Source organism: Agelaius tricolor, unplaced genomic scaffold (assembly GCF_023055355.1).
Source record: "Agelaius tricolor isolate 1412-34295 unplaced genomic scaffold, bAgeTri1.0.p SCAF_114, whole genome shotgun sequence".
NCBI lineage: Eukaryota > Metazoa > Chordata > Aves > Passeriformes > Icteridae > Agelaius > Agelaius tricolor.
Genome location: NW_027269374.1, coordinates 277,373 through 298,933, shown reverse-complemented (window position 1 = coordinate 298,933; position 21,561 = coordinate 277,373). Strand labels below are relative to the sequence as shown.

Below are 21,561 nucleotides of genomic sequence, written 5' to 3'. Positions count from 1 at the left end.
TCCCCATTTTTCCCCTCTCCTGCCCCATTTCCCCTCTCCCCACCCCATTTTCCCCATTCCCTGCCCCATTTCCCCTCTCCCTGCCCCATTTTCCCCATTCTCCCCCCATTCCCCACCCCGTTCCCCCTCTCCTGACCCCATTTCCCCCTCTCCCAATCCATTTCCCCCCTCTCCCAATCCCATTTCCCCCTCTCCCCATCCCATTTTCCCCATTTTTCCTATTTCCCACCCCATTTTCCCCATTCTCCCCCCATTCCCCACCCCATTTCCCCCTCTCCTGACCCCATTTTCCCCCTCTCCCCATCCCATTTTCCCCATTTCCCCCCTCTCCCTGCCCCATTTTCCCCATTTCCCCCCATTCCCCACCCCATTTTTCCCCATTCTCCCCCCATTCCCCACCCCGTTCCCCCTCTCCCCACCCGATTTCCCCTCTCCCCACCCCATTTCCCCTCTCCTGACCCCATTTTCCCTGACCCCATTTCCCCTCTCCCCATCCCATTTTTCCCATTTTCCCCTCTCCTGATCCCCATTTTCCCCTCTCCCCATCTCATTTTTCCCTCTCCTGACCCCATTTTCCCTGCCCCATTTTCCCCATTACCTGCCCCATTTTCCCCTCTCCCCATCCCATTTGTCCCCATTTTTCCCATTCCCCATCCCATTTTATACACTCCCCATCCCATTTTTCCCATTCCCCATCCCATTTTCCCCATTTCCCCCCATTCCCCACCCCATTTTCCTTCTCCTGCCCCATTTTCCCTCCTCCCCACCCCATTTCCCCTCTCCCCATCCCATTTTTCCACATTTTCCCATTCCCCATCCCATTTTCCCCATTTTCCCCTCTCCCTGCCCCATTTTCCCCTCTCCCCACCCCATTTTCCCCATTTTCCCCCCTCCCCATCCCATTTCTCCCCATTTCCCCCATTCCCCACCCTGTCCCCCCTCTCCTGACCCCATTTCCCCTTTCCCTGCCCCATTTCCCCTCTCCTGATCCCATTGTCCCCATTCTCCCCTCTCCCAATCCCATTTCCCCCTCTCCCTGCCCCATTTTCCCCATTTCCCCCTCTCCCCACCCCATTTTCCCCATTCCCCCCCATTCCCCATCCCATTCTCCCCTCTCCCCACCCCATTTTCCCCTCTCCCTGCCCCATTTTCCCTTCTCCCCATCCCATTTTTCCCCATTTTCCCCTCTCCTGATCCATTTTTCCCCATTTTCCCCATTCCCTGCCCCGTTTTCCCTGCCCCATTTTCCCTCTTCCTGCCCCATTTTCCCTCTCCTGATCCCATTTTCCCCTCTCCCGATCCCATTTTTCCATTCTCCATCCCATTTTTCCCATTTTCCCCTCTCCTGACCCCATTTTCCTCTCCCAATCCCATTTTCTCCTCTCCCCATCGCATTTTTCCCCATTTTCCCCTCTCCCTGCCCCATTTCCTGTCTCCCAATCCCATTTTTCCCATTTTCCCCTCTCCCCATCCCATTTTCCCCATTTCCCCCCATTCCCCACACCATTCTCCCCTCTCCTGCCCCATTTCCCCTCTCCCCATCCCATTCTCCCCTCTCCCCACCCCATTTTCCCCTCTCCTGACCCCATTTTCCCTGATCCCATTTCCCCTCTCCCTGCCCCATTTTCCCCATTCCCTGCCCCATTTTCCCTGCCCCATTTCCCCTCTCCCCATCCCATTTTCCGCATTTCCCCCATTCCCCATCCCATTTTCCCCTCTCCTGCCCCATTCTCCCCCCTCTCCCCGCCCCATTTCCCCTCTCCTGACCCCATTTTTCCCCTCCCCATCCCATTTTCCCCATTTTTCCTATTTCCCATCCCATTTTTCCCCATTCTCCCCCCTCTCCCCACCCCGTTCCCCCTCTCCTGACCCCGTTTTTGCCGTTCCCAGCCAATTCCATCAAGGTGGAGATGTCCTCGGACGAGGAGTCCCAGGGCCGGCCGCTGTCCCAGGAGGGCCGGGAGGGGCTCCCGGAGGGGTCCCCGCTGCCCGAGCCCTTCCCGGAGCCTTTCCCGGAGCCGCACTCGCCGGGCGGGATCCGCCTGCCCAACGGCAAACTCAAATGTGACGTGTGCGGCATGGTCTGCATCGGGCCCAACGTGCTCATGGTGCACAAGCGCAGCCACACCGGTGAGGGGACGGGGGAAAATGGGAAAAAACGGGAAAAAATGGGGCGAAAATGGCCAAAAATGGGAAAAAAAGGGGCGAAAATGGCCAAAAATGGGATTTGGGCTGCATCGGGCCCAACGTGCTCATGGTGCACAAGCGCAGCCACACCGGTGAGAAAACGGGGAAAAATGGGAAAAAACGGGGAAAAAATGGGAAAAAAGACGGGGCGAAAATGGCCAAAAATGGGAAAAAACGGGGCGAAAATGGCCAAAAATGGGATTTGGGCTGCATCGGGCCCAACGTGCTCATGGTGCACAAGCGCAGCCACACCGGTGAGGGAATGGGGCAAAAATGGAAAAAATGGGGGAAAAAACGGGGTGAAAATGGCCAAAAATGGGAAAAAAACGGGGAAAAAATGAGAAAAAATGGGAAAAAACGGGGCAAAAATGGTCAAAAATGGGAAAAAACGGGGCAAAAATGGGAGTTATGGGGATTTGGGCTGCATCAGGCCCAACGTGCTCATGGTGCACAAGCGCAGCCACACCGGTGAGGGAATGGGGAAAAATGGGAAAAAACGGGGAAAAAATGGGAAAAAACGGGGTGAAAATGGCCAAAAATGGGAAAAAACGGGGTGAAAATGGCCAAAAATGGGATTGGGCTGCATCGGGCCCAACGTGCTCATGGTGCACAAGCGCAGCCACACCGGTGAGGGAATGGGGGAAAACCCAACAAAAATGGGAAAAAATGGGAAAAAACGGGAAAAAATGGGGGAAAATGGGAGTTATGGGAGCTGGAATGGTCATTCCAGAGTGTGGCATGGTCTGCATTGGGCCCAACGTGCTCATGGTGCACAAGCGCAGCCACACCGGTGAGAAAAACAGCAAAAATGGGAAAAAACGGGGAAAAAATGGGAAAAAATGGGAAAAAAACGGGGAAAAAATGGGAAAAAATGGGGTGAAAATGGCCAAAAATGGGATTGGGCTGCATCGGGCCCAACGTGCTCATGGTGCACAAGCGCAGCCACACCGGTGAGGGAATGGGGGAAAAATGGGGAAAAACGGGGGGAAAATGGGAAAAAATGGGAAAAAACGGGGAAAAAATGGGAAAAAACGGGGCGAAAATGGCCATAAATGGGGAAAAACGGGGAAAAAACGTGGTGAAAATGGCCAAAAATGGGATTGGGCTGCATCGGGCCCAACGTGCTCATGGTGCACAAGCACAGCCACAGCAGTGAGAGAATGGGGGAAAATGGGAAAAAATGGGAAAAAAATGGGGAAAAACGGGGCGAAAATGGCCAAAAATGGGATTGGGCTGCATTGGGCCCAACGTGCTCATGGTGCACAAGCACAGCCACACGGTGAGGGAATGGGGCAAAACCCAACAAAAATGGGAAAAAACGGGGCAAAAATGGGGCGAAAATGGCCAAAGACAGGGAAAAAAATGGGAAAAAACGGGAAAAAAACGGGGAAAAAATGGCCAAAAATGGGAAAAAACGGGGCGAAAATGGCCAAAAATGGGATTGGGCTGCATCGGGCCCAACGTGCTCATGGTGCACAAGCGCAGCCACACCGGTGAGGGAATGGGGGGAAATGGGAAAAAACAGGGGAAAACGGGGCGAAAATGGCTAAAAACAGGGAAAAAATGGGGGTTATGGGAGCTGGGAATGGGGATTTGGGCTGCATCAGGCCCAACGTGCTCATGGTGCAGAAGCGCAGCCACACCGGTGAGAGAATGGGGCAAAAATGGGGAAAAACGGGGAAAAAATGGGAAAAAACGGGGCGAAAATGGCCAAAAATGGGAAAAAACGGGGCGAAAATGGCCAAAAATGGGATTGGGCTGCATCGGGCCCAACGTGCTCATGGTGCACAAGCGCAGCCACAGTGGTGAGGGAATGGGGGGAAATGGGAAAAATGGGAAAAAACGGGGAAAAAATGGGAAAAAACAGGGAAAAAATGGCCAAAAACGGGAAAAAACGGGGAAAAAATGGGGCGAAAATGGCCAAAAACGGGAAAAAACGGGGCGAAAATGGCCAAAAATGGGATTGGGCTGCATTGGGCCCAACGTGCTCATGGTGCACAAGCGCAGCCACACCGGTGAGGGAATGGGGCAAAACCCAACAAAAATGGGAAAAAATGGGAAAAAATGGGAAAAAACGGGGCGAAAATGGCCAAAAATGGGATTTGGGCTGCATGGGGCCCAACGTGCTCATGGTGCACAAGCGCAGCCACAGCAGTGAGAAAACGGGGAGAAAATGGGGGAAAATGGGGAAAAAAATGGGAATTTTGAGGAAAAAATGGCAATTTTGGGGTTTTTTAGGAGAATGACCCATTGCCAGCAGTGTGGATTTGGGGTTAAATCTATGGGGTTTTTTTGGGGTTTTCAGGAGAACGCCCCTTCCAGTGCTGATTTGTGGTTAAATCTATGGGGTTTTCTTTTGGGATTTTCAGGTTTGGGGTTAAATTTGGGGTTTTTTTGGGGTTTTCCAGGAGAACGGCCCTTCCAGTGCCAGCAGTGCAGGTTTGGGGTTAAATTTGGGGTTAAATTTGGGATTTTTTTGGGGTTTTCAGGAGAACGGCCCTTCCAGTGCCAGCAGTGCAGGTTTATGGTTAAATTTGGGGTTAAATTTGGGGTTTTTTTTGGGGTTTTCCAGGAGAATGCCCCTTCCAGTGCCAGCAGTGCAGGTTTATGGTTAAATTTGGGGTTAAATTTGGGGTTAAATTTGGGATTTTTTTGGGGTTTTTCCAGGAGAACGGCCCTTCCAGTGCCAGCAGTGCAGGTTTATGGTTAAATTTGGGGTTAAATTTGGGGTTTTTTTTGGGGTTTTCCAGGAGAACGGCCCTTCCAGTGCCAGCAGTGCAGGTTTATGGTTAAATTTGGGGTTAAATTTGGGGTTAAATTTGGGATTTTTTTGGGGTTTTTCCAGGAGAACGGCCCTTCCAGTGCCAGCAGTGCAGGTTTATGGTTAAATTTGGGGTTAAATTTGGGATTTTTTTGGGATTTCCAGGAGAACGGCCCTTCCAGTGCCAGCAGTGCAGGTTTATGGTTAAATTTGGGGTTAAATTTGGGGGTTTTTTGGGATTTCCAGGAGAACGCCCCTTCCAGTGCCAGCAGTGCTGATTTGGGGTTAAATCTATGGGGTTTTCTTTTGGGATTTTCAGGTTTATGGTTAAATTCGGGGTTAAATTTGGGATTTTTTTGGGGTTTTTCCAGGAGAACGGCCCTTCCAGTGCCAGCAGTGCGGCGCCTCCTTCACGCAGAAGGGGAACCTGCTGCGCCACATCAAGCTGCACTCGGGGGAGAAACCCTTCAAGTGCCCCTTCTGCTCCTACGCCTGCCGGCGCCGCGACGCCCTCAGCGGGCACCTGCGCACACACTCCGGTGAGGGAGGGAACGGGGCAGGGATGGGGTGGGAATGGGGTGGGAATGGGGTGGGAACGGGGTGGGGATGGGGTGGGAATGGGGCGGGAATGGGATGGGAGTGGGGTGGGGATGGTGGGGATGGGGTGGGGATGGGGTGGGAATGGGGTGGGGATGGGATGGGAGTGCTCCGGCGCCGCGACGCCCTCAGCGGGCACCTGCGCACACACTCCGGTGAGGGCCAGCGGGAACGGGGCGGGAACGGGGTGGGAATGGGGTGGGAATGGGGTGGGAATGGGGTGGGGATGGGATGGGGATGGTGGGAATGGGGTGGGGATGGTGGGAATGGGGTGGGAGTGCTGGGAGTGGGGTTGGGGATAGGGTGGGAACGGGGTGGGGATGCTGGGAATGGTGGGAATGGGGTGGGAACGGGGTGGGAATGGGGTGGGAATGGTGGGAATGAGGTGGGGAAGGGGTGGGGATGGGGCAGGAATGGTGGGGATGGGGTGGGAATGGGGTGGGAACAGGCAGGGAATGGGGTGGGAATGGGGTGGGAATGGGGTGGGAATGGTGGGAACAGGGTGGGAGTGCTGGGAATGGGCTGGGAATGGTGGGAATGGGGTGGGAACGGGGTGGGAACAGGCCGGGAACAGGGTGGGATGGGGTGGGAATATTGGGAGTGGGGTTGGGGATGGTGAGGATGGAGTTGGGAATGTTGGGAGTGGGGTGGGAATGGGGTTGGGGATGTTGGGGATGGGTTGGGGATGTTGGGGATGGGTTGGATGGGCTTGGGAATGGGGTTGAGAATGGTGGGAATGGGTTGGGGATGGGGTTGGGGATGTTGGGAGTGGGTTGGGAATGGGGGTGGGGATGGGGATGGGGTTAGGAATGTTTGGGATGGTGGGGATGGGTTGGGAATGGGGTGGGAGTGCTGGGAATGGGGTTGAGAATGTTGGGAATGGGGTTGGGAATGTTGGGGATAGGTTGGGAATGTTGGGGATAGGTTGGGAATGGGTTGGATGGGGTTGGGAATGTTTGGGATTGGATTTGGGATGGTGAGGATGGGGTTGGGTATGGGGTTGGGAATGGTGGGAATGGGGTAGGGGATGTTGGGAATGTTGGGGATGGTGAGGATGGGTTGGGAATGGGGTTGGGGATGTTGGGAAAGGGGTTGGGAATGTTTGGGATGGGTTGGGGATGGTGGGGATGATGGGAATGGGGTTGGGAATGTTGGGAATGTTGGGGATTGGGGTTGGGAGTGGGGTTGGGGATGTTGGGAATGTTGGGAATGTTGGGGATGTTGGGAATGTTGGGAATGGGGGATAACGGCCGTGCTTTGGTGGGAAGGGGTCCCACTGTTGGTTCAGGGTGGTTTCTTGGGCTTCACAGGGGAATTCTTGGGTTTTTCCAAGGGTGGAGAGCAGTGGGAAACGGGAGGGGAAATCCTAAAGAAATGCAGTTCTCCAAATCCCAGATCCCAAATCCCAAATCCTGATTTCCAAATCCCAAATCCTCATCCCATGTCCTTTCCCCATTCCCATTCCCCATTTTCTCCCCGACCGTGGGCAAACCCTACAGGTGCAGCTCACACTGGGAGACCCTGGGTCCCAAATCCCAAATCCCAAATCCTGATTTCCAAACCCCAAATCCTGACTTCCAAATCCCAAATCCCAAATCCTGATTTCCAAATCCCAAATCCCACATCCCAAATCCCAAATCCTGATTTCCAAATCCCAAATCCTGATTTCCAAATCCCAAATCCTCATCCCATGTCCCTTTCCCTGTTGCCATTCTCATCCCCAGCTGTGGGCAAACCCTACAGGTGCAGCTCACACTGGGAGACCCTGGGTCCCAAATCCCACATCCCAAATCCCAAATCCCAAATCCTGATTTCCAAATCCCAAATCCCACATCCCAAATCCCAAATCCTGATTTCCAAATCCCAAATCCTGATTTCCAAACCCCAAATCCTGATCCCATGCCCTGTTTTTCCCCAGTTTCCTCCCCGACCGTGGGCAAACCCTACAAGTGCAGCTCGTGTGGCCGCAGCTACAAACAGCAGAGCAGCCTGGAGGAGCACAGGGAGCGCTGCCACGGCTTCCTGCAGAGGGACAGCCCTGCACAGACAGGTGGGTCTGGGAAAACACCACAAAAATCCCACAAAAATCTGGGAAAAGTCCTGGAAAAATCACAGAAAAATTCCGGGAAAAGTCCTGGAAAAATCACAGAAAAATTCCAGGAAAATCCCACAAAAATCCCACAAAAATCTGGGAAAAGTCCTGGGAAAAGTCCTGGAAAAATCACAGAAAAATTCCGGGAAAATCCTGGAGAAATCCCAGGAAAATCCCACAAAAACCTCAAATCCCAAATCCCCAGGGACTGGGAATGGGGAATTGGGATCCCAAATCCACGGGCACAGGGAGCGCTGCCACGGCTTCCTGCAGAGGGACAGCCCTGCACAGACAGGTGGGTCTGGGAAAACACCACAAAAAATCCCACAAAAATCCTGGAAAATCCTGGAAAATGTGGGAAAATTCCTGATCTCAAACCCCCAGGGACTGGGAATAGGGAATTGGGATCCCAAATCCACGGGCACAGGGAGCGCTGCAGAGGGAGAGCCCTGCACAGACAGGTGGGTCTGGGAATCCTGGAAAAATCCCAGAAAAATCCTGGAGAAATCATGGGAAAATCCCAGGAAAATCCCAGGAAAATCCTGGAGAAATCATGGGAAAATCCCAGGAAGATCCCAGGAAAATCCCGGAGAAATCCCAGAGAAATCCCAGAAAAATCCCAGGAAAATCCCACAAAAATCGCACAAAAATCCGGGAAAAGTCCTGGAAAAATCACAGAAAAATTCCAGGAAAATCCCGGAGAAATACCGAGAAAATCCCAGGGAAATCCCTGGAAAAATCCCACAAAAATTCCAGATCCCAAAGCCCCAGGGACAGGGAATGGGGAATTGGGATCCCAAATCCACGGGCACAGGGAGCGCTGCAGAGGGAGAGCCCTGCACAGACAGGTGGGTCTGGGAAAACACCACAAAAATCCTGGAAAAGTCCTGGAAAAATCCCACAAAAATCCGGGAAAAGTCCTGGAAAAATCACAGAAAAATCCGGGAAAAGTCCTGGAAAAATCACAGAAAAATTCTGGGAAAAGTCCTGGAAAAATCACAGAAAAATCCCGGAGAAATCCCAGAGAAATTCTGAGAAAATACCAAGAAAATCCTGGAAAAATTCCACAAAAATTCCAGATCTCAAAGCCCCAGGGACTGGGAATGAGGAATTGGGATCCCAAATCCACGGGCACAGGGAGCGCTGCAGAGGGAGAGCCCTGCACAGACAGGTGGGTCTGGGAAAACCCCACAAAAACCTCACAAAAATCTGGGAAAAGTCCTGGAAAAATCACAGAAAAATTCCGGGAAAAGTCCTGGAAAAATCACAGAAAAATTCCAGGAAAATCCCACAAAAATCCCACAAAAATCTGGGAAAAGTCCTGGGAAAAGTCCTGGAAAAATCACAGAAAAATTCCGGGAAAATCCTGGAGAAATCCCAGGAAAATCCCACAAAAATCTCAAATCCCAAACCCCCAGGGACTGGGAATGGGGAATTGGGATCCCAAATCCACGGGCACAGGGAGCGCTGCCACGGCTTCCTGCAGAGGGACAGCCCTGCACAGACAGGTGGGTCTGGGAAAACACCACAAAAACCCCACAAAAATCCCACAAAAATCCGGGAAAATGCGGGAAAATTCCAGATCTCAAAGCCCCAGGGACTGGGAATGGGGAATTGGGATCCCAAATCCACAGGCACAGGGAGTGCTGCAGAGGGACAGCCCTGCACAGACAGGTGGGTCTGGGTATCCTGGAAAAATCCCAGAAAAATTCCAGGAAAATCCCAGAGAAATCATGGGAAAATCACAGGAAAATCCCGGGAAAATCCTGGAGAAATCCCAGAGAAATCCCAGGAAAATCCCACAAAAATCCGGGAAAAGTCCTGGGAAAATCACAGAAAAATTCCAGGAAAATCCTGGAGAAATCCAAGAGAAATACTGGGAAAATCCCAGGAAAATCATGGAAAAATCCCACAAAAATCCCACCAAAATCCAGGAAAAGTCCTGGAAAAATCACAGAAAAATCCCGGAGAAATCCCAAGAAAATACCAAGAAAATCCCAGGAAAATCCCACAAAAATCCCAGGGAAAAATCACAGAAAAATCCCAGAGAAATCACGAAAAAATCGTGGAAAAATCCAAGGAAAATCCCACAAAAATCCCAGATCCCAAACCCCCAGGGACAGGGAATGGGGTGGGAATGGGGAATTGGGATCCCAAATCCACGGATGAAGGAGCCTCCAATGGAAAACCCTGCACAAACAGGTGGGTCTGGAAATGCTGGAAAATCCCGGAAAAATCCCAGGGAAATCCTGGAAAAATCTCAGAAAAAAATCAACGAAAAATCTGGAAGAAATCCTGGGAAAATCCCAGGAAAATCCTGGAAAATTCCCAGGGAAATCCTGGAAAAATCCCAGGGAAATCAATGAAAAATCCTGAAGAAATCCTGGGAAAATCCCAGGAAAATCCTGGAAAATTCCCAGGGAAATCCCAAAGAAATTCTGGGAAAATCCCAGGGAAATCCTGGAAAAATCCCAGGGAAATCAATGAAAAATCCTGAAAAAACCCCGGGAAAATCCCAGGAAAATCCTGAAGAAATTCTAGGGAAATCCTGGAAAAATCCCAGGGAAATCCTGGAAAAATCCTGAAGAAACCCCGGGAAAATCCCAGGAAAATCCTGGAAAATTCCCAGGGAAATCCCAAAGAAATTCTGGGAAAATCCCAGGGAAATCCTGGAAAAATCCTGAAGAAATTCTGGTAAAAGTCCCAGGGAAATCCTGGAAAATTCCCAGGGAAATCAATGAAAAATCCTGAAGAAATCCTGGGAAAATCGCAGGGAAATCCTGGAAAATTCCCAGGGAAATCAATGAAAAATCCTGAAGAAATCCTGGGAAAATCCTGAAGAAACCCCAGGAAAATCCCAGGAAAATCCCGGATCCCAAACCCCTGGGGACCAGAACTGGGTTGGGAATGTGACCCCAAATCCCTGGGAAAGGGTCGGGAATGTGACCCCAAATCCATGGAAATGTTTGGGAATGTGACCCCAAACCCATGGAAATGTTTGGGAATGTGACCCCAAATCCCTGGGAAGGTTTGGGAATGTGACCCCAAATCCCTGGCAATGTTTGGGAATGTGACCCCAAACCCATGGAAATGTTTGGGAATGTGACCCCAAATCCCTGGGAAGGTTTGGGAATGTGACCCCAAACCCATGGAAATGTTTGGGAATGTGACCCCAAATCCCTGGGAAGGTTTGGGAATGTGACCCCAAACCCATGGAAATGTTTGGGAATGTGACCCCAAATCCCTGGGAAGGTTTGGGAATGTGACCCCAAACCCATGGAAATGTTTGGGAATGTGACCCCAAACCCATGGAAATGTCTGGGAATGTGACCCCAAACCCATGGAAATGTTTGGGAATGTGACCCCAAATCCATGGGAATGTTTGGGAATGTGACCCCAAATCCCTGGGAAGGTTTGGGAATGTGACCCCAAATCCCTGGGAATGTTTGGGAATGTGACCCCAAATCCCTGGGAAGGTTTGGGAAGTGTTGGGATCGTGCTCCCGGTGCCGTGACCCCACAGCAGATCCCAAATCCCTGAGGCCAATCCCCCATTCCCAGAACTTCCCAGAGCCTTTTCCAGCCTTGGGAGCTGCAGGAAAGCAGAATTTTCCTGGAAAAAGCCAAAATTGGGGCATTCCCGGGCCTCTGGAACCACTGGGATATTTAGGATCAGGGCCCGTTTCAGAGCAAAAATCCCAAAAATTGGGATTTTTGGGAATATCCCAAATTGGGATTCCCAGGACCAGGGCCCATTTCAAAGCAGGATTTTTGGGAATATTCCCCATTGGGATTCCCAGGATCAGGGCCCATTTCAGAGTGGGATTTTTGGGAATATTCCCCATTGGGATTCCCAGGACCAGGGCCCATTTCAAAGCAGGATTTTTGGGAATATTCCCCATTGGAATTCCCAGGATCAGGGCCCATTTCAGAGCAGGATTTTTGGGAATATCCCAAATTGGGGTTCCCCGGATCAGGGCCCATTTCAGAGTGGGATTTTTGGGAACATTCCCCACTGGGATTTTGAGGATTAGGGGCCATTTCAGAGCAGGATTTTTGGGAATATCCCAAATTGGGATTCCCAGGATCAGGGCCCATTTCAGAGTGGGATTTTTGGGAACATTCCCCACTGGGATTCCCAGGATCAGGGCCCATTCCTGATTGGGATTTTTAGGATCAGGGCCCAGTCCTGACCAGAATCCCCTGGTCCAGCATTCATTTCAGAGCAGGATTTTTAGGATCAGGGCCCATTCCAGACCAAGATTTTTAATATCAGGGCTCATTCCTGACCAGGATTTTTAGGATCAGGAACTATTCCTGACCAGGATTTTTAGGATCAGGGACCATTCCCGAGCAGGATTTCTGGGATCAGTGACCATTCCTGACCACAATCCCCTGTCTCAGGGGCCATTCCAGACCAGGATTTTTTGGGACCAGGATTTTTAGGATCAGGGCCCATTCCCGATTGGAATCCAGGGGCCATTTCAGAGCAGGATTTTTAGGATCAGGGCCCATTCCTGACCAGGATTTTTAGGATCAGGGCCCATTCCTGACCAGGATTTTTAATATCAGGGCCCATTCCTGAGCAGGATTTTTAATATCAGGGCCCATTCCTGACCAGGATTTCTGGGATCAGGGCCCATTCCTGAGCAGGATTTTTAGGATCAGGGCCATTCCTGAGCAGGATTTTTAGGATCAGGGACTGTTCCTGACCAGGATTTTTAGCATCAGGGCCCATTCCTGACCAGGATTTTTCGGATCAGGGCCCATTCCCGATTGGAATCCAGGGGCCATTTCAGAGCAGCATTTCCGGCACCAGTGACCATCCCCAGCCGGAATCCCCGGGCTCAGGGGCCATTCCCAACCCGGATTTTTACACTCCGTGCCCATTCCCCGGCAGAATTTTTAAGCTCAGTGCCCACCCCCAGCTCAGGCCCCATCCCCAGCCGCTTTTCCCCCGGGGGCCATGGCGGGGCCGGCGGAACAATCGCAGGCCTGAAGCCGCCTCCTCTCCCCCCCTCACCGCGGCAGGAGCGGGGCCCCGCTGGAAGCAGGAGGGATCCGGGAGCCGCGGGGACACGCACGGGGTAAGCTCGGGCTCCGGCAGCCGCTCCCAGGGGCCCTCCCAGCCCGCAGCTCCCGCCCCGCTCATCCCGGGATTTTTTTTTTTTTTTTTTTTTTTTTTTTTTTTTTTTTTTTTTTTTTTTCTTTGTTTGCGTTCTGCAGGAGAGGAAATCCGGGAGCTGGACATGGTGCCCGAGGCGTTGCTGCACCCTGAGCGCCCCACCTTTATCGAGCGGTTGGCAGGGAGCTTCACCAAGAGGAAACGATCCACGCCGCAGAAATTTGTGGGTAAGGAAAAGATGGAAATGATGGGAAAATGGAAAAAATTCCCTCGGCGGGAAGTGAGGGGCGGCCTCAGGGACGGCCGGGTGTGAGGTGGGGGGGGAGCGGCGCGGGAAGGGGAATCCCCTCACAAAAGCCTCAAATTAACAAAAAACAGTTCAAATAGAAAAATATAAAGTCAAATTAAAAGCAACTCATTAAAAAAAAAATTAAAATTTCCCCTCACATTAAAAAAAAAAAAAAATAACCGCTTACATGAAAAAAATACCCGTAAATTAACCAAAAAAAAATTTCCTCAAATCAACAAAAACACAGAGGAAATGCTCCAAGCCGCAGAAATTTGTGGGTAAAGAAAGGATGGAAATGATGGGAAAATGGAAAAAATTCCCTCGGCGGGAAGTGAGGGGCGGCCTCAGGGATGGCCGGGTGTGAGGAGGGGGGGGAGCGGCGCGGGAAGGGGAATCCCCTCACAAAAGCTTCAAATTAAGGAAAAAACAGCTTAAATTGAAAAATATAATATCAAATTAAAAGAAAAGCAAGTAATTCTTAAAAAAGCCCTTTAATTAAAGAAATTTCCCCTCACATTTAAAAAAAAAAAACCCTTAAATGTAAAAATACCAGCAAATTAACCAAAAAAATCCTCAAATCAACAAAAATACGGAGGAAACGCTCCAAGCCGCAGAAATTTGTGGGTAAGGAAAAGATGGAAATGATGGGAAAATGGAAAAAATTCCCTCGGCGGGAAGTGAGGGGCGGCCTCAGGGACGGCCGGGTGTGAGGTGGGGGGGGAGCGGCGCGGGAAGGGGAATCCCCACACAAAAGCCTCAAATTAACCAAAAACAGTTCAAATAGAAAAATATAAAGTCAAATTAAAAGCAACTCATTAAAAAAAAAATTAAAATTTCCCCTCACATTAAAAAAAAAAAAATAACCGCTTACATGAAAAAAATACCCGTAAATTAACCAAAAAAAAATTTCCTCAAATCAACAAAAACACAGAGGAAATGCTCCAAGCCGCAGAAATTTGTGGGTAAGGAAAGGATGGAAATGATGGGAAAATGGAAAAAATTCCCTCGGCGGGAAGTGAGGGGCGGCCTCAGGAACGGCCGGGTGGGGGGGGGGGGGGGGGGGGGGAGCGGCGCAGGAAGGGGAATCCCCTCACAAAAGCTTCAAATTAAGGAAAAAACAGCTTAAATTGAAAAATATAAAGTCAAATTAAAAGAAAAACAACTCATTTAAAAAAATAATTAAAATTTCCCCTCACATTAAAAAAAAACAAAACGCTTACATGAAAAAAATACCCGTAAATTAACCAAAAAAAATCCTCAAATCAACAAAAACACGGAGGAAATGCTCCAAGCCGCAGAAATTTGTGAGTAAGGAAAGGATGGAAATTATGGGAAAATGGAAAAAATTCCCTCGGCGGGAAGTGAGGGGCGGCCTCAGGAACGGCCGGGTGTGAGGGGGGGGGGGAGCGGCGCGGGAAGGGGAATCCCCACACAAAAGCTTCAAATTAAGAAAAAAACGGCTTAAATTGAAAAATATAATATCAAATTAAAAGAAAAGCAAGTAATTCTTAAAAAAAAAACTTTAATTAAAGAAATTTCCCCTCACATTTAAAAAAAAAAAACCCTTAAATGTAAAAATACCCGTAAATTAACCAAAAAAATCCTCAAATCAACAAAAAACACAGAGGAAATGCTCCAAGCCGCAGAAATTTGTGGGTAAGGAAAGGATGGAAATGATGGGAAAATGGAAAAAATTCCCTCGGCGGGAAGTGAGGGGCGGCCTCAGGGACGGCCGGGTGTGAGGGGGGAGTGGAATCCCCACAGAAAAGCCTCAAAATGGGTCTCAAATTAACAAAAAAAGGGTCAAATTGAAAGATATATTCAAATTAAAAGCATCTCTTTAAAAAAACAACAACAAAAAAAATTAATGTAAGAATTTTCCCCTCACATTTCAAGAAAACTCCTTAAATCCCCCACAAAGGCCTCGAATTAACAAAAAAACCTGCTCAAATTGAAAAATATAAATTCAAGCTAAAAGAAAAGCAACTGATTTTTTAAAAAACCCTTTAATTAAAGAAATTTCCCCTCACACTAAAAAAAAAACCCTTAAATGAAAAAAATACCTGCAAATTAACAAAAAACTCCTCAAATTAACAAAAAAACAGCTCGAGCTGAAAAATATAAATTCAAATCAAAAGGAAAGCAACTCATTTTTTAAAAAAAGCTTTAATTAAAGGAATTTCCCCTCACACTGAAGAAAACCCCTTCAAATGAAAAAATATCAGCAAAGTTAACCAAAAAAACACTTAAATTAATGAAAAACCCAGAGGAAATGCTCCAAGCCCCAGAAATTTGGGGGTAAAAACTGAAAAAGTTGGAAAAATTCCCCCTGGGAGATGTGGGGCAGGAAAGGGAATCCCTGCACACAAAGGCCTTCAAATGGGCCTCAAATTAACAACAAACCTCCTCAAATTAATAAATAACTGGCTCAGATAAACAAAATATTCCTCAAATTAACAAAAAACCCCTCAAATTCAAAAATTAACCCCTCAAATTCAAAAATTAACCCCTCAAATTCAAAAATTAACCCCTCAAATTAAAGAATTCTGCCTTCAAATTAAAAACAAAAAAAACTTGATTTAAAGACAAACCCCTCAAAAGAAAAATACTTCTCAAATTAAAAACTTCTCAAATTACCAAAAAAAACCCTGTCAAATTAACAAAACCTCCTCAAATTCAAAATTTCTCCCCTGGAAATAGAAATGAACCCCTTAAATTAAAAGAAGCCACTCAAATTAACAAAACACCCTCAAATTTAAAAAAATCACATCTTTGGGTGTCCTCGTCCCACCCCAAGCCCTCTCTGTGATTTTGGGGTGTCCTGAGGGTGTCCCCAACCCCTTTCAGTGATTTTGGGGTGTCCTGAGGGTGTCCCCAACCCCTTTCAGTGATTTTGGGGTGTCCTGAGGGTGTCCCCAACCCCTCTCTCTGTTTTTAGGGTGCTCTGAGGGTGTCCCCAACCCCTCTCTCAGTGATTTCGGGGTGTCCTGAGGGTGTCCCCAACCCCTCTCAGTGATTTTGGGGTGCCCTCATCCTGCTCCAAGCCCTCTCTCAGTGATTTTGGGGTGCCCTCATCTCACCCCATGCCCTTCTCTCTGATTTTGGGGTGCCCTGAGGGTGTCCCCAACCCCTCTCTCTGATTTCAGGGTGTCTCTATCCCACCCCAAGCCCTCTCTCTGATTTTGGGGTGCCCTGACCTCTCTCTCAGTGACTTTAGAGTGTCTCCAACCCCTCTCAGTGATTTTGGGGTGCCCTCATCCCACTCCAAGCCCTCTCTCAGTGATTTTGGGGTGCCCTCATCTCACCCCATGCCCTTCTCTCTCATTTCGGGGTGCCCTGAGGGTGTCCCCAACCCCTCTCTCTGTGACTTTGGGGTGTCCCCACTCCGTCTCTCTGATCTCAGGGTGTCCCTATCCCACCCCACTCCCTCTCTCCCATTTTGGGGTGTCCTGAGGGTGTCCCCAACTCCTCTCTCTGACTTTGGGGTGTCCCCACTCCCTCTGTTTGATTTCGGGGTGTCCCCAACTCCTCTCTCTGATTTCAGGGTGTCCCCCATTCCCTCTCCCTGATTTCGAGGTGTCCCCAACCCTTATCTTTGACTTTGAGGTGTCTCCACTCCCTCTCTGATTTCAAGGTGTCTCTATCCCACCCCACTCCCTCTCTCTGATTTTGGGGTGCCCTGAGGGTGTCCCCACTCCCTCTCTCTGATTTTGGGGTGCCCTGAGGGTGTCCCCACTCCCTCTCTCTTATTCCGGGGTGTCCCCAACCCCTCTTTCTGATTTCGGGGTCTCCTGAGGGTGTCCCCAACTCCTCTCTCTGACTTTGGGGTGTCCCCAACCCCTCTCTCTCATTTCGGGGTGCCCTGAAGGTGTCCCCATTCCCTCTCTCTGATTTCAGGGTGCCCCCATTCCCTCTCTCTGATTTTGAGGTGTCCCCAACCCCTCTCCCTGATTCTGGGGTGTCCCCACTCCCTCTCTCTGATTTCAGGGTGTCCCTATCCCACCCCACTCCCTCTTTCTGATTTTGGGGTGCCCTGAGAGTGTCCCCACTCCCTCTCTCTGACTTTAGGGTGTCCCCAACTCCTCTCTCTGATTCCGGGGTGCTCTCATCACCTCTCTCTCATTTTGGGGTGCCCTGAAGGTGTCCCCAGCCCTTCTCTCTGATTTTGGGGTGCCCTGAGGCTGTCCTCAACCCCTCTCTCTGACTTTGGGGTGTCCCCACTCCCTCTCCCTGATTCTGGGGTGTCCCCACTCTGTCTCTCTGATTTCAGGGTGTCCCCACTCCCTCTCTCTGATTCCGGGGTGTCCCCAACTCCTCTCTCTTGACTTTGGGGTGTCCCCAGCCCCTCTCTTTGACTTTAGGATGTCCCCTCTCCCTCTCTCTGATTCCAGGGTGTCCCTGTTCCACCCCACTCCCTCTCTCTGATTTCGGGGTGTCCCCAACTCCTCTCTCTGATTCTGGGGTGTCCCCATTCCCTCTCTTTGATTTCGGGGTGCCCCCACTCCCTGTCTCTCATTTTGGGGTGCCCTGAAGATGTCCCCAGCCCCTCTTATTTCGGGGTGTCCTGAGGGTGTCCCCAACTCCTCTCTCTGACTTTAGGATGTCCCCTCTCCCTCTCTCTGATTCTGGGGTGCTCTCATCCCCTCTCTCTGATTTCGGGGTGTCCCCATTCCCTCTCTTTGACTTTAGGATGTCCCCACTCCCTCTCCGTGATTCTGGGGTGCCCCCATCCCCTCTCTCTCATTTTGGGGTGCCCTGAGGGTGTCCCCAACTCCTCTCTCTGACTTTAGGATGCCCCCAACCCCTCTCTCTGATTCCGGGGTGTCCCCAACTCCTCTCTCTGATTCTGGGGTGCTCTCATCCCATCTCCCTGATTCTGGGGTGTCCCCAACTCCTCTCTCTGATTCTGGGGTGTCCCCATCCCCTCTCTCTGATTTCGGGGTGTCCCTCTCCCCACCCTGATAGCGGTGCCCTGGACAATGTTCATTTTATGTTAATTCTCGGGCTCTGAAAACGTCGGGCTTTGTGTTTTTTCAGATCCCTGCACCTGCCTAAGCAGAGAAACGATAGAATTGGTAGAAGTGATGAACGTTTAGTAATTAAACATAATTATTGTATAATCATAAAGAGAAACTATGGGCAAAATTGAAGGGGGAGCCAAGCTTGGCTGGAATCTACAAACACAATAGAACAAAATCAGTTTAATAATTCACACAAAAGCCACAAAACGATAGAAAATAAAACCATTTTCATCCCGAATGATGAGCTGGGAGTCAGGTTTGGTTTGAGCACCCCTGACACCCAGATCTCCTCACAAAAGCAGCGCCACAGAATTTTCACGGTTTCTCTTTCCTAACCCCCCTCAGGCGAGAAGCAGATGCGCTTCGCCCTCTCGGAGCTGCCCTTCGATGTCAGCCCCGCTTTCGACAAGGACGTGGAGGTGGTTCCTGCCCGCGGGCACGCCCTGGACCCTCCCTACGCCGGGCCCCTGTCCCTGCTGGGCGCCGGGGACCCTCTGCGCCCGCTCCGCCTGGCCACCAACTGCATCACCGAGGTCACGCCGGTCATCAGCTCCGTGTACACGCAGATCCAGGCGCTGCCCGCCCGCCTCGAGCTGCCGCGGGGCCGCGATTCCTCCGAGGACGGCGCCGAGGGCATCCCGGTGATTTTCCGCAGCCGCGCCGGTGCCGGTGAGACCGCGGCGTCCCCGTCCAACGGCTGCCAGGACTCCACGGACACCGAGAGCATCCAGGAGGAGCGAGCGGGCGGCGGCAGCAGCCGCCACAGCCCCGCTTACGCCAAGGAGGAGCCCAAGGAGGAGCAGGAGGGGGCGGCGCGGTGCTTCCCCAAGGAGGCCCTGAGGGTGCTCAACGAGGACGGGGAGCAGCTGCGCGCCTTCTGCTGCGAGCACTGCCGGGTGCTCTTCCTGGACCACGTCATGTTCACCATCCACATGGGCTGCCACGGCTTCAGGGACCCTCTGGAGTGCAACATCTGCGGCCACCGCAGCCAGGACCGCTACGAGTTCTCCTCGCACATCGTGCGCGGCGAGCACAAGGTGTGAGCTGGGGGAACGGACGGCCCCTTTCCTGCCTCTCGTTTCCGAATTTCCACCTCTGAAATTGTGCTCAGAAACGCAAGGTGGGAGGTGGGGAAATGCCCCCTTTTCCTGCCTCCAATTTCCTGAATTTCACCCCGATTTTCCCCTCCGAAAACGCAAAATGGGATGTGGGAAAATCCCCCCCTTCCTGCCTCCAATTTCCTGATTTTCACCTCTGAAATTGTGCTTGGGAAATGCAAAATGGGAGGTGGGGAAACGCCCCCTTTTCCTGCCTCTCATTTCCGAATTTCACCTCTGAAATTGTGCTTAGGAAACACAAGATGTGAGGTGGGGAAAACCGCCCCATTTCCTGCCTCTCATTTCCCGGTTTTACCCCGATTTTCACCTCTGAAATTGTGCTTGGGAAATGCGAAATGGGAGGTGGGGAAAACCGCCCCATTTCCTGCCTCAAATTTCCTGATTTTACCCCGATTTTCACCTCCTAAATTGTGCTCAGAAACACAAAATATGAGGTGGGGAAAGGCCCTTTTTCTGCCTCAAATTTCCTGGTTTTACCCCGAATTTCACCTCTGAAATTGTGCTCAGAAACGCAAGATGGGAGGTGGGGAAACAAATGCCCCCTTTTCTGCCTCTAATTTCCTGATTTTACCCCGATTTTACCCCAGTTTTCACCTCTGAAATTGTGCTCAGAAACACAAGATGTGAGGTGGGGAAATGCCCCCTTTTCCTGCCTCAAATTTCCGATTTTCAGCCCAGTTTTCACCTCTGAAATTGTGCTCGGAAATGCGAAATGGGAGGTGGGGAAAGGCCCCTTTTCTGCCTCCAGTTTCCTGATTTTACCCCGATTTTCACCTCTGAAATTGTGCTCAGAAACACAAAATGGGAGGTGGGGAAACGCCCCCTTTTCTGCCTCTCATTTCCTGGTTTTACCCCGATTTTACCCCAGTTTTCACCTCTGAAATTGTGCTTGGGAAACACAAGATGGGAGGTGGGGAAATGCCCCCTTTTCCAGCCTCTCGTTTCCGAATTTCACCTCTGAAATTGTGCTCGGAAACGCAAGATGGGAGGTGGGGAAAATCTCCCCCTTCTTGCCTCAAATTTTCTGATTTCACCCCGATTTTCGCCCCGATTTTCCCCTCCAAAATTGTGCTTGGGAAGCACAAAATATGAGGTGGGGAAACGCCCCCTTTTCCTGCCTCAAATTTCCGATTTTCAGCCCAGTTTTCACCTCTGAAATTGTGCTCAGAAACACAAAATGGGCGGTGGGGAAATGCCCCTTTTCTGCCTCTCATTTCCGATTTTCCCCCCGATTTTCACCTCTGAAATTGTGCTCGGGAAACGCAAAATGGGAGGTGGGAAAACCTCCCTTTCCTGCCTCAAATTTTCTGATTTTACCCCGATTTTACCCCAATTTTCACCTCCTAAATTGTGCTCAGAAACACAAAATATGAGGTGGGGAAATGCCCCCTTTTCCTGCCTCCAATTTCCGAATTTCACCTCTGAAATTGTGCTCAGAAACACAAGATGTGAGGTGGGGAAATGCCCCCTTTTCCTGCCTCTAATTTCCTCATTTTACCCCAATTTCACCCCGATTTTCACCTCTGAAATTGTGCTCAGAAACGCAAAATGGGAGGTGGGGAAACGCCCCCATTTCCTGCCTCAAATTTCCTGATTTTACCCCGATTTTCACCTCTGAAATTGTGCTCAGAAACACAAAATGGGAGGTGGGGAAATGCCCCATTTCCTGCCTCTAATTTCCTGATTTTACCCCGATTTCACCCCAATTTTCACCTCCTAAATTGTGCTCAGAAACACAAAATGGGAGGTGGGGAAAACCGCCCCATTTCCTGCCTCTAATTTCCGATTTTCCCCCCGATTTTCACCTCTGAAATCGTGCTCAGAAACGCAAAATGGGAGGTGGGGAAATGCCCCCTTTTCTGCCTCCAATTTCCTGATTTCACCCCAATTTTCACCCCAATTTTCCCCTCCGAAAACAGGAAATGTGAGGTTGGAAAATCCCCCCCCTTCCTGCCTCCAGTTCTCTGATTTTCACCTCTGAAATTGTGCTCAGGAAACACAAAATATGAGGTGGGAAAACCTCCCTTTCCTGCCTGCAATTTCCTGATTTCACCCCGATTTTCCCTTCTAAATTGTGCTTGAGAAATGCAAAATATGAGGTAGGAAAATCCCCTCCCTTCTGCCTCCAATTTTCCTGATTTCACCCCAATTTTCCCTTCCTAAATCATGCTCAGAAAACACAAAATATGAGGTGGGAAAAATTCCCTTTTCCTGCCTCAAATTTCCTGATTTCATCCCAATTTTCCCCTCCCAAACACAAAAATATGAGGTTGGAAAAAAAAAATCCCCCCACCTCAAATTCCCATTTTTTTCCCCAAAATTTTCCCCTTTTTTCCCCTCCCACACACCACGAGCACAAAATGTGAGGTTGG

The 21,561-nt window shown here is 50.3% G+C and overlaps 1 protein-coding gene and 1 long non-coding RNA gene across 11 annotated transcripts; one reads left to right on the top strand and one right to left on the bottom strand.

Annotated features, from left to right (window-relative positions):
- The first annotated feature begins 1,895 nt into the window (after positions 1-1,895).
- IKZF4 (IKAROS family zinc finger 4) lies at positions 1,896-21,283 on the top strand. 7 transcript variants are annotated; one of them, XM_071419647.1, is made up of 8 exons: positions 1,896-2,130; positions 5,320-5,487; positions 7,464-7,595; positions 12,863-12,988; positions 18,417-19,358; positions 19,624-20,034; positions 20,333-20,373; positions 20,464-20,519. In XM_071419647.1, exons 1-5 carry the CDS (start codon positions 1,911-1,913, stop codon positions 19,112-19,114), a joined length of 1,344 nt encoding a protein of 447 aa, XP_071275748.1. In that variant the 5' UTR covers positions 1,896-1,910; the 3' UTR covers positions 19,115-19,358; positions 19,624-20,034; positions 20,333-20,373; positions 20,464-20,519. The 7 variants fall into 7 exon arrangements, with proteins under 7 accessions (XP_071275748.1, XP_071275747.1, XP_071275745.1 ...); XM_071419646.1 differs by having other exon boundaries at positions 19,624-19,997; positions 20,283-20,519; XM_071419644.1 differs by having other exon boundaries at positions 20,333-20,519.
- LOC139586352 (uncharacterized) lies at positions 19,275-21,298 on the bottom strand. Of its 4 annotated transcripts, XR_011677715.1 has the most exons (5): positions 21,165-21,298; positions 20,711-20,902; positions 20,429-20,608; positions 19,964-20,144; positions 19,275-19,403 (listed from the first exon to the last, which is right to left on the bottom strand). It is a non-coding gene; the product is annotated as an uncharacterized lncRNA (long non-coding RNA). The 4 variants fall into 4 exon arrangements; XR_011677714.1 differs by lacking the exon at positions 20,711-20,902 and having other exon boundaries at positions 20,429-20,710; positions 21,165-21,270; XR_011677717.1 differs by lacking the exons at positions 19,275-19,403; positions 20,711-20,902 and having other exon boundaries at positions 20,083-20,189; positions 20,474-20,710; positions 21,165-21,270.
- Between the last annotated feature and the right edge of the window lie 263 nt (positions 21,299-21,561).